Raw genomic sequence first — 16,409 nt, 5'->3', positions numbered from 1 at the left:
CCTCCCTCCCTCCCTCCCTCCCTCCCTCCTTGTCTCCCTCCCTTTTTTTGTGATGATACTTGAACTCAGGTCCTTGCATATTTGCTGGGCTTTTCTCTTACAGCTGATGTTCTACTACTAAGCCACACCTCCAGTTCTGGCCTTTTGCTGGTAAATTGTAGATTTTCGTCTCTCAGGTTTGTCTGCCTGGAGTTGGCTTCTAACTGCAAATCTTCAGATCTCAGCCTTTGAGGCGCTAGAATTACAGGTGTTGATTATTGAAATCCCTAGCATTTTGCTTCTCCCTTACTCCTGTAAAAGTTGCCTGTTGGTATCATTGAAACAAATGATCTTATCCTATTTTAGCTCATAAATTTTAGTTTATTTCCTATGTTTAATTTCTAAGTTTATAAAACCTAACTTTTTAATGCTACATTAAAAATAATGTTACATTATTTCTTCTTTTTTAGGAAAAAGCTTGCAAAGAACTAAAGCATCAACTTCAAGTACAGACAGAAAGCACAGTAAAGGAACAGAATGAACTGAAACAATTACTTGAGAAAGAGAGGGAGGTAAGATGTGCCTTTTTAAGGCATAAATATGTGAAGTATAGCCTTTATATTTGCAAAATAGTTTTACCCTAATTCTTAGGTCAAAAGAATGTTCATTTCTCTTAAATGCAATGGACTATACATACAAATAATATATATATATATATATATATATATGTTTGTATGCATGTATATTTCATTAATGTATATTACATTTATATACATACACATATTTGTGTCCTACTTATTTCTAAAACAATTTAATTTTAAATAAAAGACCCAAATAAAGGGATAAATTTTATAAAAAGCAGAAAATTGGACCAACTGACTATGTACTAATAAACTAATAAGTAATTTAGGTTAGGAGCATTATTATGGCAGATAATATTAAATTTTGTAGACATATCCTTTTAAGGACTATTTATTTCAGAGGTATTTATAATGATGATATATTTAATTATGTATACATAATTATCAAGAAATATTTCTGTGCTGAGGATGTAATTCAGTGGTAGACTGCTTTCCTAGTAGGTACAGACTCCTGAATTCAATCCTCAGCACCACAAAAAAGATTATGAGGTATTTCTATTGTCAATATTTTGGTAGATATCCAGTTAAAATACACAGCAAATGAGTAAATAAGTAGGTGTTGCACATAGTTTTTACTCTTTGAAGACATTCCCTTTAACAGCTAGAATTCTAGGCATGCAACTTTCTAACAAACGTGATTTGATAAAGCAACAAAATGAAGTCTTGACAATTGTTTGATGTCATTGTATTCTGATAGTTGATTGAAAGAAGACATTTGTGATATAGATATCAACCATGTAAATGACAAAACTATCTTTTCATAGTGTTCAGGTTTTGAATCAAAACTGTCAAAATAGGGATGGGAATGAGGCTTAGTCGTAGAGTGCTTGCCTAGTATTCATGAAGCCCTGAGTTCGATTCCTGAGTACCACATAAACAGAAAAAGCTGGAAGTGGCGCTGGATCTCTAGTGGTAGAGCACTAGCCTTGAGCAAAAGAGGCTCAATGACAGTGCCCAAGGTCCTGAGTTGAAGCCCAAGGACTGGCAAAAAAAATTGTCTAGATAATAAATGTTCTTCTTAGGCAGTTTATTCACCATACCTTTTGACATGTTTGACAGTTTCCCTAATCATTCTGTCCTCCACTCTCCTCAGCAATTAAAGGGGACTAACTTAGAAATAAATGGATTAATATACATAGAGTGCTCAGAAGGCTGATTATAACAAAGTAGATGCTTTTATGTTAGTTATTATTTTATCACCAGTTTTTATAATATTATAATTGTTATTGCTATATTATCTGACTCCTGTTTTAGATAAAATTGTCTATACATTGGAGATATATCATGAAAACTTTTTTGAAAATCATTTTGAATATGATCAAATTCTCAAATGCAATTCTATGTTCATAATGAAATATGCATAAAGTAGGGAAATATAACTTGGCTGGAAAAAATTAAAATAGTGCTTCTTTGTGGCCACAGAAGAACCTAATTGTGACTTCTAGATGTCCTAAATTTGAACAGGAAAAATAGGCTGAGTAGCATTTGAGAATACTTTTGGAAGTGAATAGATATTCCAACCATCTAAACTTGATGTTGACATTCTTACTCTATATGATACAAGTGCATATTAATCTACTTCATTTGCAACTCTACCTACATATGTAATTATATGTTTAAAAAGGAAAATAATACTAAGTAAATCATAACAGATATTACTCTTGCAAGTAATAATAGTGTCAGTTCTTAAAGCAGCATGAAAGCAGCATTTTTTTTTCTCTTGCTCCCTGATTCTTTGTTTCCAAGGGGTCAGTAATTTCTACCAAGGCTAGTGTGTGACATGTTGTAGGTACTCAATGAATGGATTATTGACTCCCAATCACCATTCTTTTTTTTTTTTCCCCAGATTACTCATCAGGTGACCTTGGAACTCAGTTCAATTAAGGAAGAAGTCATTCAGGCCCAAAATACTTTAAAACGAAAGGAAAAAGAAGAGCAGCAACTTCTGGAAAACATAAAAGAGCTAAAACAATCAACTGAAAAGAAGAAAAAGCAAATTGAAGCACTCCAAGGAGAAGTTAAAATAGCTGTTTCACTGAAGGTATTGATAAGAAATTTGTTTACTTATGATAGGAAGGAAAACTAGTCAATTAAGCTAATAATATGATTCAAACACATGATTTTATCCTAGCAACATATACATATTCTCAATTTTCTAAATTTTTCTATGTTAAATGTATTCCTGTGTTTTATTATGTGATTAAATATCTGTCTGGATTTCCACTCACTATAGTCATCTTATAATTTAAAATTGTATTGTCAATCATTTATCTAATACACAAATAACATTAGGCAATTTATTATTTTAGTATATTAGAAAAATTTAAATTCTAAACAAATCATCTTTACTAAGGAAAGCAATAAAAAACAAGGTTTCATATAGTATATTTAATATTTTTTTGATGCTAGTCCTAGAACTTGAACTCAGGTCCTGGATGCTGTCCTTGAGGCTTTTTGCACAAACTATCAGTGCTCTACCAGTTGAGCCACAACCCCTCTTTGAGCCTTTGGGTGTTTATTATGGATAAAAGAGCCTCAGACTTTCCTGCCCAATCTGGCTTCAAACTGTGATCATCAAATCTCAGACTCCTGAGTAGCTAAGATTTCAGGCATAAACCCCTTGCATCTATTTTTTTTTTAACCTTTAAGTTTACTGGTAAAGCAGTTAATAAACCGTTATATTTATTGTTTTTTTAGACTTTGTTTTTCCTTTTGGTCAATCCGGGGCCTTGAACTTTGGGTAGCAAGGATTACAGGCATGAGCCACTGGATGCATTACATAGTTTTAAAATTGTGACTTAAATTTTGTCATTCTTTAACTTTATGATATAAAGTACTCATTATGATGCAGAATTTTAGAACATAAGTACAGATGAACTTGTTTTGAAAAATGATTAATTGTACGAGTTTCATTTTATATTTGTAATGATTTTTATAAACATTCTGTTTTAAATACTTACTGTATGTTTCAGACAGAGCTTGAAAATAAACTCGAGCAGCAGTCAGCAGAGGCAGCCCAGGAACTTGCAGCAGAAAAAGAAAAAGTAGCAGTGTTAAAAACCACATATGAAAAATGTCAGGAAAATCTAAAACAGCTTCAATCTGATTTCTATGGAAAGGAATCTGAACTTCTAGCCACAAGGCAAGATCTTAAGGTATTTAAACTATATTATGCCATAAAATTCAGCTAGTTGTTTATAGACATTCATTACTTGATTCATTTGAGCCCAAATGGGCAAGAAACTGTTCATATTTTTAAATCATTGTGCTTGTTTTCTATAAAATGTTATTTTTAGATTAACATGCTTTTCAAAAAATTGTTTTATATATAACAGAATAATGATATACATTAATGTAGGCATTTTAAAGTAAGTTCTACTTGTAATAGTGAAATAATAGTTACATATGTCAGCTAGTTTGGCTTAAGGATCTTGATGTTTTTACTTGAAGATAACTAATGATGGGTCATGTTACAAAATCTAAGGAACTTTTAAATACAAGCACTAGTGAAAATGCAAATAATTTTACTGTGATTAGTTAGGCAATACTGATTTTAGGTTTTGTTATTTGTCACCTTCATGAGATTCCTAGAATGTTAACTGATTAAATTTAGGACATTATAGCTCAAACTTAACCTTTATTATCCAATGATGTATAGAGATTTTGTTTTGGGGTATTATTTTGTCAGCAATAAAGAGACAAGCTTATTAAAATGAAGGGCATGGAAAAAGATAAACACTTTTTGCATAACATTACCAGTTCTGTAAGAGAAATGAAATATTTGTGCTTCCTCATGGAAAATTCAGCCAGTCTTTCCTCTTCTTTCTTCGTTCTCCTAAATACCATGCTTTCTGTTTCTTTCCTATGTCTTAGATTTAAAAAAAAATTTTTTTAATTAAAGTTTGCTGGGTGCCAGTGCCTCATGCCTATAATCCTAGCTGCTCAGGAGGCTGAGATCTGAGGATCTAGGTTCAAAGCCAGCCCGGGCAGGAAGCTCTGTAACACTCTCATTTCCAATAAACCACTCAGAAAACCAGAGTGGCACTGTGGCTCAAAGGGTAGAGTGCTCACCTTGAGCTGAAGAGCTGAGGTATAGCGCCCAGGCCCAGAGTTCAAGTCCTATGACCAACAAAAAAAGAAAAAAAAAGAAAATAGATTTTATTGTTAAGGTGATATACAGAGGGGTTATAGTTACATAAGTAAGGTAGTGAGTACATTTCTTGTCAAACTTGTTATCCTCTCCTTCATTTTTCTCCTACTTTCCCTTCCCCCTTCCCCCCCCACACTTCTGGCTTTTTTTTCTGGTTGAGATAACAGTTTTATCTTTTATTTTGCCTAAGCTGATGTTGAACTTCAGTCCTTAACTCTAAACCACAGGTTACAAGCCATGGGCACTTGGTTCCCACCTCTTTTTTTTTAATTTTTTTTATTTATTTTTTTTTGGGGTCCGGTCGTAGGGCTTGAACTCTGGGCCTGGGCACTGTCCCTCAGCTCTTCAGCTCAAGGCTAGCGCGCTACCACTTGAGCCACAGCGCCACTTCCGGCTTTTTTCTTTTTGCTTATGTGGTGCTGAGGAATCGAACCCAGGGCCTCATGTTTGCAAGGCAAGCGCTCTACCACTGAGCCACCTTCCCAGCCCTCCCACCTCTTTTTAAAAGCAAGAAATGTGGCAATTTTTCCAATGCAATGACCTTCAGTTATTTGTTTATTTAAGGTGCAGAATTGTAACATCTATTGAAAATCAGACATTAGAATGTTTATTTACATATATAATGTATGCATTTTATGCATAGGTTCTGGTGGGAAAGTCTTTTTGGAGGAGAAAGGACTTGACTGGGTCCTGAAGTATATGTACATTTTGAATATGCAGAATCCTGAGAAAGGTCATTCCACTCAGGGGCACATTTGAGAAAAGGTACTACGGTGGGAGTAGGCAAAGCTAGGACATGCTTAATGTGATGTCTCCCTGTAGTGCTGGATGTATTTGGAATTTAGGTTAAAAGTTCTATCTAAATTGTGAAGTATTTTAGATGCATAACAAAGACCAGTGGATTTTTATATGGTAGAAAAAGTGAAAAGTCTAAGTATAGAGGTAAAATGAAGAAAACAGTATTTATGAAAAAATTTTCAGTTTTAAGGAAATTTTTTTAAAGAATCTTGAGTTGACTGATCTTACAAAGATTAGTTAAGATGTTCTCTTTTTCTATTTGAATAAACAGGTGTGAGTTCTTAAGAACTAGGATTAAATGAAGTTAGTAAAGATAGAAGTGATTAGTAGGAGGGAGACTAAACGAAAGGTCTGAATATATAACAGGCTGCAAGACAAGTGAAGAAATCAATAGTAATTAATGATTTGACACAGATGTAGAAAATCAGGTAAAAGAATTTTCCTATAGCCAATAGCATGTACATGCAACAGCAAAATACTAAAATTAAGCTGGGCATTATGGTACACATTTGTGATCCCAGTACTGGGGAATCTGAGGCAGGAGAATAACAAGTTTGAGGCTAGCTTAGAGCACATAGTAAAATTCTGTCTTAAAAACAAAATTAGCAAGACAAATTTAGATAGTGTTAAATTGTTATGATTTCTTTTTCATAGCATTGAAATGCAAGGAAGGTTTGTGGAGGAGTTTGGGTTTAAACTAAGGCAGTAAGGAACTAATGAAGGGAGATAACATAGTTTTGTATTTGGGGCAAATGTCTGATAGCAGAATGACAAAAAGGTTAGGGGGGAACAAGGCTGGAAGCAAAGACTAGAAAGGGTATGGTAGTCTTAAGTGCAGGATGATGTTGGTTTGGGTTGGTAATAACTTAAGGATGGAGGAAAGTAGAATTTGAAGGGTATTCAGTGATGGATAGAATTTATGATTGATTGTATAAGTTCTGTATAAATCACACTGTTTTCATATGAATATGTCATTTACCTAGAGCTTAGTCTAGTAGGATTTATAGCTCATAAATCAACACTGTCATTATGGCAAAATTATTATTATGGCATGCATCTAGAATGAGAAGTATTATTTAAAATGAGAAGTATAAGTATGACTTAGGAAATTATTTTTATTTTATTTTAAATTACTGGTAAATTTAAATGATATCTATAGATGAGAATGAGAGTTATTAACCATTATTTTCCTTTTGGTTCAGTGATATTTTTTGATTTTATATATAACACAAAAGGAGGTTTAGAACCTTTTGTAACATGACACCAACCTATATGAAGTCTTTCTACTGTGGACTCCAGTAGAATGGAAGACATGCTGGGCTGATTTATGCTATTAGCCCCATCTGCTGGGTGGTTTATGAAATACTTGTTTGTTGATGGGATATGTCAAATTGGCTAAGCTATATGTATACATAATATAGAATTTGACTATAGCTCTTTTAAATTGTTTTTCCTATCTCAACTTGCATTTTCTCTAACTCTATATACAATTCCCTGGCATATTTGATATCATTATGATATTCCTTTATATCACCTAGCTAATATTAAAGATAAACATTCAGTTTTAAATTATTTCTAAGCCGGGCGCTTGGTGTCTCATGCCTGTAATCCTAGATACTCAGGAGGCTGAGATCTGAGGATTGCGGTTCAAAGCCTGCCTGGGCAGGAAAGACCGTGAGACTCCTATCTCCAATAAACCACCAGAAAACCGGAAGTGGCGCTGTAGCTCAAGTGGTAGAGCGCTTGCCTTGAGCTGAAGAGCTGAGGGACAGCGCCCAGGCCCAGAGTTCAAGCCCCACAACCGACCAAAAAAAAAATAAATAAATTATTTCTAAAACTTCAGTTAAAAACTTCAGTTTTTACTGAGTATTGTACTCTGTAGATATTAGAGTACATAATTTAGTTTTTTGTCTTTTAAATGATTATATTGAATACTGTCTTTCTACACTATAGTCACATATTCATTATGAAGCTTCTGTTAGCAACAGTCCAGGAGAAATATTATAAGACTATAAAGGAATTGAAAAATTCCTATTATCTGATGTTTTTCCTAAAATTTTCTATGTTTAAATATTCAACACACAAATATTCAACAATCTTGTTACAGTCTTGAATGCTTTAACATGTATAGGTTTGTAGCCTGGAGGCAACAGGCTATATCATGTACTTCAGCATAAAGTAGACTAACCCATCATAAGTTTGTTTTTAACTGAATGCTTTGATGATATTCACATGACAGAAAGGCTGTGAAGGATATTCAGAACATGTGTATTGTTAATTGGAGAAAAGACTAGTGTTTCCCATAATGTTTTTGTTAACTAATGTTTCTGTTGAACTTTGTTAAAAATGACATAATAATTTGGGGAAATTGTTTTTTGTAAGTCTGTAGAAGAGAAGCTTTCTCTAGCACAGGAAGATTTGATTTCAAACAGAAATCAGATTGGAAACCAAAATAAATTGATTCAAGAACTAAAGACTGCCAAAGCTACTTTGGAGCAAGATTCAGTAAAGAAAGAACAGCAACTGAAGGAGCAGAGTAAAGCATTACAAGATATTCAGAAAGAAAAGGTACTTCATTTCTGACTTAATCCAGACTCCTAGAAGTTCAGTGGCCTTTTAGATCATCTAGTAATACTTTTTTTTTCTTTCTGTCTTTTTATTTTTTTGGTCTTTCCTGGTGCTTGAACTCAGGGCTTGGTTGGACACTGCCCCTGAACTTCTTTTACTCAAGGCTAGCACTTGAGCTACAGCACCACTTCTGGCTTTTTCTGTTTATGTGGTGCTGAGGAATCGAACCCAGGGCTTCTTGCATCTTAGACAAGCCACATTCCTAGCCCTAGTAACACTTTTTATTCAGTACTGATATCACTTTTATTTCAACAGCTGTCTTAGAACACCTACAGAAGATGCTAGAACATTTTTAGTATTGTGATTTTTTTTAGGATAACAAGTACTTCTTAATCACTTCCTTGTTATGTATACTGACTTTTCTTACTGCTCTTCAAAGGTTTATAAACACCATGGATTCTTGACTGTTTGAGAATAAACTATTTCTCCTATAATGTTATCCTCTAGATGTGTGAATGCAAAATTAGAAAGTTTAAAATAATTATTTGTTAACTGTTCTTAAAATTAAGAATCAGCTTTTACTCAGGAAACAGAGTTTTACATAAACTCTGCTAAATTATAAATTTAAAAGCATTTGTTTAGGCTTAGAGATATGGCTCATCAGTAGAGCACCTGCGTAGCAAATGTGAGACCTTGAGTTCAAACTCTAGTTCTACAAAAAAACCCAAAAAGATTTTTATGACTAACACATTAAAAATTACTTTAAATTTTATATAAAGAGAAATTCAGATTCTAGTAAACACTTTATTTTTTGTTTGGCTTTTGAAATTATATATTTCTACCAGATGTTTGGGTATTATTCTGAAATACACAATTCCTGGCATTCTTGATATATTCTGAATTGTGGAATTCTTGTAATTCTCTTTAGTTAAAAAATTTGAGATGTTTTTTTGTAAAGGTTCAAATAGTGAACTAGAATGATCTACGTTTATGACTTACGCTCCAAGTTTAGGAAGTTCTGTAGTGTATAAGTATTTAATTATGAGGGGCTTTAGATCAAACACATTTTAGTTTAGTGTTAGAACTGTTTCTAAATAGATTATTAAAATTTTCTTAAACCTTTGCTCCTTTACCTTTAAAATGGAGATTGAAAAATCTACCTGCTGTAGAGATTAAATGATATAATACATAATGTTCCACTTAGTACCTTATATAATCTAGTGATACTAAAAGGAGTTAAAAGAATAAAAATGGTATATTTTTGGCTAAACTTTATAGTATTCTTATTTTGGCCAGACATTCATTTCACATTATTAATGATAACTATTTAATCCTGTTAATGGCATTATTAAGGGAAATAAGAAGAGAGGATATGTAATTTGTGTGGTTGGTAGAAAGGGCAGTCAATATTAAATAATAGCAGCCTTTTATTATACTCATTTTCAGCTAAATGTTTGATTTTTTAAAAAATATTTTTAACATTTTTTTTACAGTCCATGAAAGAGAAGGAGCTAGTGAATGAAAAATCTAAATTGACAGAGATAGAGGAAATTAAGTGTAGACAAGAAAAAGAAATTATTAAACTAAGTGAAGACCTCAAATCCTACAAACAGGAAAGCCTAAAGGTAGGTTCATGGTTTTCTTGTCTTCTATGTTATTCTTTAAATTTATACATAAATTTATATTTATATATAATATATATATTTATATATATTTGTAAATATATATATTTATATTTATGTATTATAAATTTAAATTTATATATTCAAGAAATTAAGAAAACCCACTATGTGCAGGCAAATTATTTTGTTTTTGACAAATACTTATGCTAAAGTGCTCTTGTATTCATGGTATCAATATACATATTGAAATTATGTTAGTTTTGTTTTGTGATTACTGGATAAGGCAAAGTAGCCCTAAAGTTTAGATTTCACTGAGATTATAATCAGGAATTGATTTAGAAAACTATGTTAATAATTTAATAGTCTTAACATTTGCAAGAATTTAGAAGTAAGATTTTTTTTTTTATCAGTTGTGAGGCTTGAACTCAGTGCCTGGGCACTATCCCTGATCTCTTCTGTTCAGTACTAGCATTCTACCACTTAGTCACTCCATCACTTCTGGTTTTCTGGTAGTTAATTGGCGTAAGAGTCTTATGGACTTCCCTGCCCAAGCTGGCTTTGAACTGTGATCCTCAGATCACAGCCTCCTGAGTAGCTAGGATTATAGCATGAGTCACTGGTTCCCGATTAGAAGTAAGATTTTTAATGGAGTATGTTTTTCAATTATTTTTCTTTTATTTTTATTTTTGTTGTAAAGGTGATGTACAGAGGGGTTGCAGTTACATAAGTCAGGTAATGAGTACATTTCTTTTTGAACAGTGTGATCTCTTCCCTCATTTTCTCCCAGTTTTTTCTCTCCTAACCTCTTTCCTCCACAAGTTGTATAGTTCGTTTTCAACATAGTGTCTAGTGATTATCACTGCTGAATTAGTTCACCCTTTCCCCCACCATTTTTGTGCTTCCCCTTACCTTCCTTAAATCAGATAAACTTATAGATAAGACAAAAGGTATGTTTTTCAATTATTTTTCTTCAAATCCTTTAATAATGTCTTCTTTTTAACATTTTATCCCTTAAAAGATAGAGTGGCAATTGAAGAATCTAGTCCTCATTTGTCATATACATATTATCTAATATCTTAGTGAAAGGTTAGACTCTGTCTTGAGAACTCGAAAGTTTATCACCATGCTTACCATTTTACATCCTAAATTATTTTATGTTATTCCCTCTAGCATGAGACTTAAAGCAGAGAATATAAAATTATGTCCTCAGTACAGTATATAATGACCAAATGATGATCAATAAATATTTGTTATGTGAGAAATGGAAAGTAGGAAGTAGAGATTTTCCCACATAACATACTCAAAATGTGCATGGTAAGTGTCACCTGAATCAAATGATTAGTGATCAGGAAGTAGTCTGGCCTCTTTTAACTGATTGTTTGAAATACTGAACTTGAGTCTCCCAAGGATGTAAAACTCAGTGTATCTGTTGTAGTAATTTAAAAATATTTACTATTTATGATGATTTTATTTTGGCCTGTTCAACAGGAGGTAACAAATCTCAAAGATGCCAAACAGCTTTTGATTCAGCAGAAATTAGAACTTCAAGGAAAAGTCGACTCCTTGAAGGCTACTCTTGAACAGGAGAAAAAAACCCAGCAAATGCTAAAAGAGCAGGTGAAAAGGGAAGAAGATGAATTGAAGAAAGAATTTGTTGAGAAAGAAGCTAAACTGGTCAGTGAGTAGTTATGCTGTAACTCACACTTTTTTTTTTTTCTCGGTCGTGGGGCTTGAACTCTGGGCTTGTGCGCTGTCCCTGCGCTCTTTAGCTCAAGGCGAGCGCGCTCTACCTCTTGAGCCACAGTGCCACTTCTGGTTTTCTAAATGGTTTATTGGAGATAAGAGTCTCACAGACTTTCCTGCCTGGGCTGGCTTTGAACCTGGATCCTCAGATCTCAGCCTCTGTGTAGCTAGGATTATAGGCGTGAACCACCAGCTTTAAATCAGTCCATTGAAAGGAGTTTTATATCTAGAAATTATGATTGTCATTTTTTAAAACATTTTATATTTAAAGAGATAGAATCTGGTCTGCTTAAATAGCTGATGTGATTGGAAATTTTTTTTTTTTTGAACTCTGGGCTTGGGTGCTATCCCTCAGCTCTTCAGCTCAAGGCAAGTGCTCTACCACTTGAACCACAGCACTGCTTTTGGTTTTCTAGTGGTTTATTGGAGATAAGAGTCTCATGGACTTTCCTTGCTTGGGCTGGCTTTGAATCGTGATCCTCAGATTTCAGCCTCCTCAGTAGCTAGGATTACAGGCGTGAGCCACCAGTGCCCGGCTAACTGGAAATATTTTATTCCTTAATTATATCCTGGATTATAGCAATAAAAATTAAAATACAATTTTAAAACACTTTCAAAGCCAAAAGAAACTTATAATTATATAGATTGAGGTAAATAGTGTGAAAGCTAATGAGGTTAAACTCATTTGTTTTGGTCAAAATGAATGCTGGTACAGAGTAACAGAAACTTTTATTCGTAATTAAAGTGACCAGGGTCTGTTTTTCTTTCCCTATAATGGACATGCCAAATGGGAAGCATCTGGCTTCCTTTACTGAACTGACTCCAAATATTCTCAGATAAGTTGACTGTTCAAACAGTAGTTTGAAGGGCTTGTATTGTTTTTTGGTGGGTAGAAACTGAAGGATGCATCAAAAGACAATGGAAAGCTGGACATACCAGCTGTGGAGAACTTTTTATGTTAACCCTGTATATCTTCCCTTGTTCTGGAAGAAAAAAAGAATATCAAATTGCGTTACCTTACCTTAATTTATAAGAAGCTTGCTGCTTAACCATCATTTCTACATTATGGTGTTTGAGTACATCTAAGTTAAGACACACAGATGTTTGCAGAATAAATTTGATTAGTGTATGATGAAACAGTATTTTCAATATTTTTAAGAGGAAACCATACTGAATGAACAGGATTTTCATTATTTTCAATTCAATAATTTAAATTTATTTTGTTATTTTTGTAATAACCTCCACCCTTTTTTTCCTCAGCATTCTGAAATAAAAGAAAAAGAAGTAGGAATGAAGAAACATGAAGAAAATGAGGCTAAACTTACCATGCAGATCACAGCATTAAATGAGAACTTAGGCACTGTAAAGAAGGAGTGGCAATCTAGTCAACGGAGAGTTAGTGAGCTTGAGAAACAAACGGATGATTTACGGGGTGAAATAGCAGTCCTAGAAGCAACGGTTCAGAATAATCAAGATGAAAGAAGAGCACTACTGGAAAGGTGATTGATGCCTAGGAAAATTAGTTTATACCTTTTGTAAATGATAAAAAAAAAGATTGTCATATTCCACAGTTTTAAAATAGAGGAAGAATTGAGAAAATTGTGTAGCTCCTGAAGGTATGTAAGTAGCCATTTAAAAATTAACCCATAAACCAATTAGATATTTGAAATTAATGATTATTTAAAATTATTAAAGTAGTTAGTTACTTTTTTCTACAGGGTTTTTAATGATGGAAAAAATTACTTTTGCAATCTATTCCAGGTGTCTTAAAGGAGAAGGTGAAATTGAAAAGCTTCAGACCAAAGTACTAGAATTGCAAAGAAAGCTGGACAATACAACTGCTGCTGTCCAGGAGCTTGGCAGAGAAAACCAGTCCCTCCAGGTAAGCTACCGTGATATAAGATAGTTCCTTAGCCTAGAATTGACCTCTTAGTGAAAATTCTGTTTTTCATCTTTTAGTAGAGACCTCTAGGGTTAAGAGTATAGCTAAGTGGTAAAGTTTTTTGCTCAGCACATTCAAAGCCTTGAGTTCCACCCCCAGCACCACAAAACAAATACAACAGAATCAACAACAACAAAAACTCATGTTTAATAATTACTTTCAAATAGCTACTGTCTGGATTATAGGTTTTATGATATTTAAATAAAAAAGACATGAAGAACTTGATTCAGATATCTTAAGGATTAATTTGAGAACCATGCCATTCATGAATTTTCATTATAGGGAAAGAATTATAAAATTCAGGAATACTAAGAAATAGATGTCATTATATTAAAGAAATGATCTTGTTGTGCACTCCGAATCCTAAGAAAGGATTGATCATTAAGCTTTGAGTGGATGGGAAATCACCAAAGGGTCAAAATTACCATTGCCCTGAGGACTAATGTTTTTTAGACATTTCAGATTTATATCTGTTTTTGAAAAACAAATGTTGATCAAAGTATTCCTGACTTACAAAGTTTTATTCCATGTTGCATAGTCAAAATTTTGTAAATATCTGATATGAATTAGGAATAGTGTGTCATTCTTTAAAATGTGAATAATATATTAAAACTTTTTTAATAGATCAAACATACCCAAGCATTGAACAGAAAGTGGGCTGAGGACAATGAAGTACAAAACTGCATGGCCTGTGGGAAAGGCTTCTCGGTCACTGTGAGACGGGTAATGATTTTGTTCAGAGAGCTGTGGTTATGGATTTAGTTAGTTTTATTTTAACTATCAAAATCATTCTGCACTTGAAAGATTAATTTTTTTCTATTTATTGATAAAATTGGTAGGTAGGTCTGGGATTGTGGCTTAGTGATAGAATGCTTGCTTAGCATGCATCAAGCCCTAGGTTCAATTCCTCAGTACCATCTAAACAGTAAAAGCTGGAAGTGGCGCTGTGACTCAAGTGGTAGAGTGCTAGGCTTGAGCACAGAGAGGCTCAGGGACAGTGCCTAGGCCTCGAGTTCAACAGAACTGGCCAAAAAAAAAAAAAAAAAAAATGGTAGTTAAACATCATACAATGTAGTTTCTGGATAGCATTTTGTGTTTGAATTTTAGTTTTACTTCTAGCTGTTTCCTTAATGAATTGGTCTCTGGAATATTCATTTTCTGAGCTAGCATACAAATATTAAACTTATCTTTTAATCACCGAGTTCCTTTAAATAAGGAAAAACAGGTAGAAAATGTATTCTAAGTAATACTATCATGTTTATAAATTCCAATTGAAGACATTATTCCTGAAACTTTTGGCAAATTGGAATAGATTTTGTATTTAATAGTGTGTTTTACACTTTTAAAAAGCCTTCTAAACTGTTTGGTGAATTTCATGCTAAAAACTACATGAAATATTTAAGAGTATTTGGCAAATGTGAAGTGTTTGATTTAATATAACAAAAATTAAATTAACATAATGAAATTAAATACCAAAGTAATCACTGGAAAGTTAGCATTGACAGTGTAGTTTGAGATATTCATGTAGTTTTATAATACTTTTGGTATAGTTTTGTGCTTGAGAATGTTAATTTTTGTATTTACAGCATCACTGCCGGCAGTGTGGAAATATCTTCTGTGCTGAGTGTTCAGCCAAAAATGCCTTAACTCCTTCTTCCAAGAAGCCTGTTCGTGTCTGTGATGCATGTTTCAATGACTTGCAAGGATAATGGGATATCAGAACTTCAGAGTATTATTACACTAACATTAGATTTTTAATAAATGTGTTTCAAACAGTCTTGGATTACTCTTTGATTTGGACTCTGGTTATATACTAGACCAAATTAGAATTAGTATATTTTGGAATGTTATCAATATCAAGTACAACTCTTCTATTTTTGTGAGACTTGAGTTTATCTTTTGTTATTTTTTCCATTTATTCTTTCGGACAGCTTTCATGCCAAGTTCAGAATTAACCAATGAAATGTAAATAAACTTTGGACAGAAAATAGCAATGTATTTTTTTAAATATAATTTCATTGTTCACCAGTGATTAATTCAATCCATAACTTTCTTCTTTTTCCATCTATAAAAATGTATGTGGTTGTTGTTATCACTTGTTGCTGTTTTGTTGCACAATAGCACATTAATTGCATTAAATCTTTTCTTTGTAGAGTCATGAGCAGGACTGTAATTCTCACTATTCATTTCTCTAATATATAGGTCTCTGGCTTAGTTACATAAATTTACTCCTTGGGTATTCTAAATACAGTTTATGTTAAAATATATATTCCCCATGGATTCAAACATGGCTTTTGTTTTAATAGTAATGACTAAATTCTTAAGTAGATGCTGTGAAAGCCTCTGTAAAATCAATTTGCTTACTTTATTGTAATACTTGGATTATATGTCAGAGATTAGGGTAAATTCTTTTTGTTTTTGTTTTGTTTTCCAATTTTATTTGTAAATTTCCATATATTTTCTTTAAAAATCTTATAAAACTTCCCACCTTAGTTGAAGGATAAAAGAAATTGTATAATGGTTCTAATGTCATTTTCTTATTAATGGAAAGTCTTCTGAGATTATCCTTCACATTATACTCTTATTTTGACTTCTCAACATCTTTAGGAATGTTTGTTTTTATACATTTACTTTTGTTTGTTGGTTTGTTGTTTCTGAGACTGGGTCTTGAACTCAGGGCCTCAAAATACCAGTTTTTTTCACTCATGGCTGGCGCTCTATCACTTGAGCCACACTTCCACTCTGGCTTTTTGCTAGTTATTTGAAGGTTAAAGTCTCTTGTATTTGTCTGGCTAGGCTAGGTCCAAACTTTGGAATCACGTCGTGATTCTCTGATTTTAGCCTCTAGGGTTATAGGCGTGAGCCTCCAGCAACAGGCACTACTTTTTTCTTGATTTAACCTTCACATGCATAGCTCAGCTTCCTTGTAATTGTTTTGCTATTTTTTACTTTAAAGCTACTAACTG

At 33.1% G+C, this 16,409-nt stretch overlaps 1 protein-coding gene across 1 annotated transcript in view; it reads left to right on the top strand.

Annotated features, from left to right (window-relative positions):
- Window positions 1-15,599, top strand: part of Eea1 (early endosome antigen 1) — a 94,302-nt gene extending 78,703 nt beyond the window's left edge. Inside the window, exons 20-29 of the mRNA XM_013021281.1 lie at window positions 450-551; window positions 2,467-2,661; window positions 3,593-3,775; window positions 7,951-8,136; window positions 9,630-9,761; window positions 11,247-11,432; window positions 12,762-13,000; window positions 13,263-13,383; window positions 14,068-14,166; window positions 15,030-15,599. Of these exons, the coding sequence (XP_012876735.1) occupies window positions 450-551; window positions 2,467-2,661; window positions 3,593-3,775; window positions 7,951-8,136; window positions 9,630-9,761; window positions 11,247-11,432; window positions 12,762-13,000; window positions 13,263-13,383; window positions 14,068-14,166; window positions 15,030-15,152 (1,566 nt within the window). The 3' untranslated portion in view covers window positions 15,153-15,599. The remainder of the gene's footprint in view (window positions 1-449; window positions 552-2,466; window positions 2,662-3,592; window positions 3,776-7,950; window positions 8,137-9,629; window positions 9,762-11,246; window positions 11,433-12,761; window positions 13,001-13,262; window positions 13,384-14,067; window positions 14,167-15,029) is intronic.
- Window positions 15,600-16,409: the final 810 nt, after the last annotated feature.

Source organism: Dipodomys ordii, unplaced genomic scaffold (genome assembly GCF_000151885.1).
Source record: "Dipodomys ordii isolate 6190 unplaced genomic scaffold, Dord_2.0 Scaffold3, whole genome shotgun sequence".
NCBI lineage: Eukaryota > Metazoa > Chordata > Mammalia > Rodentia > Heteromyidae > Dipodomys > Dipodomys ordii.
This window is presented reverse-complemented; position numbering and strand designations above follow the sequence as displayed.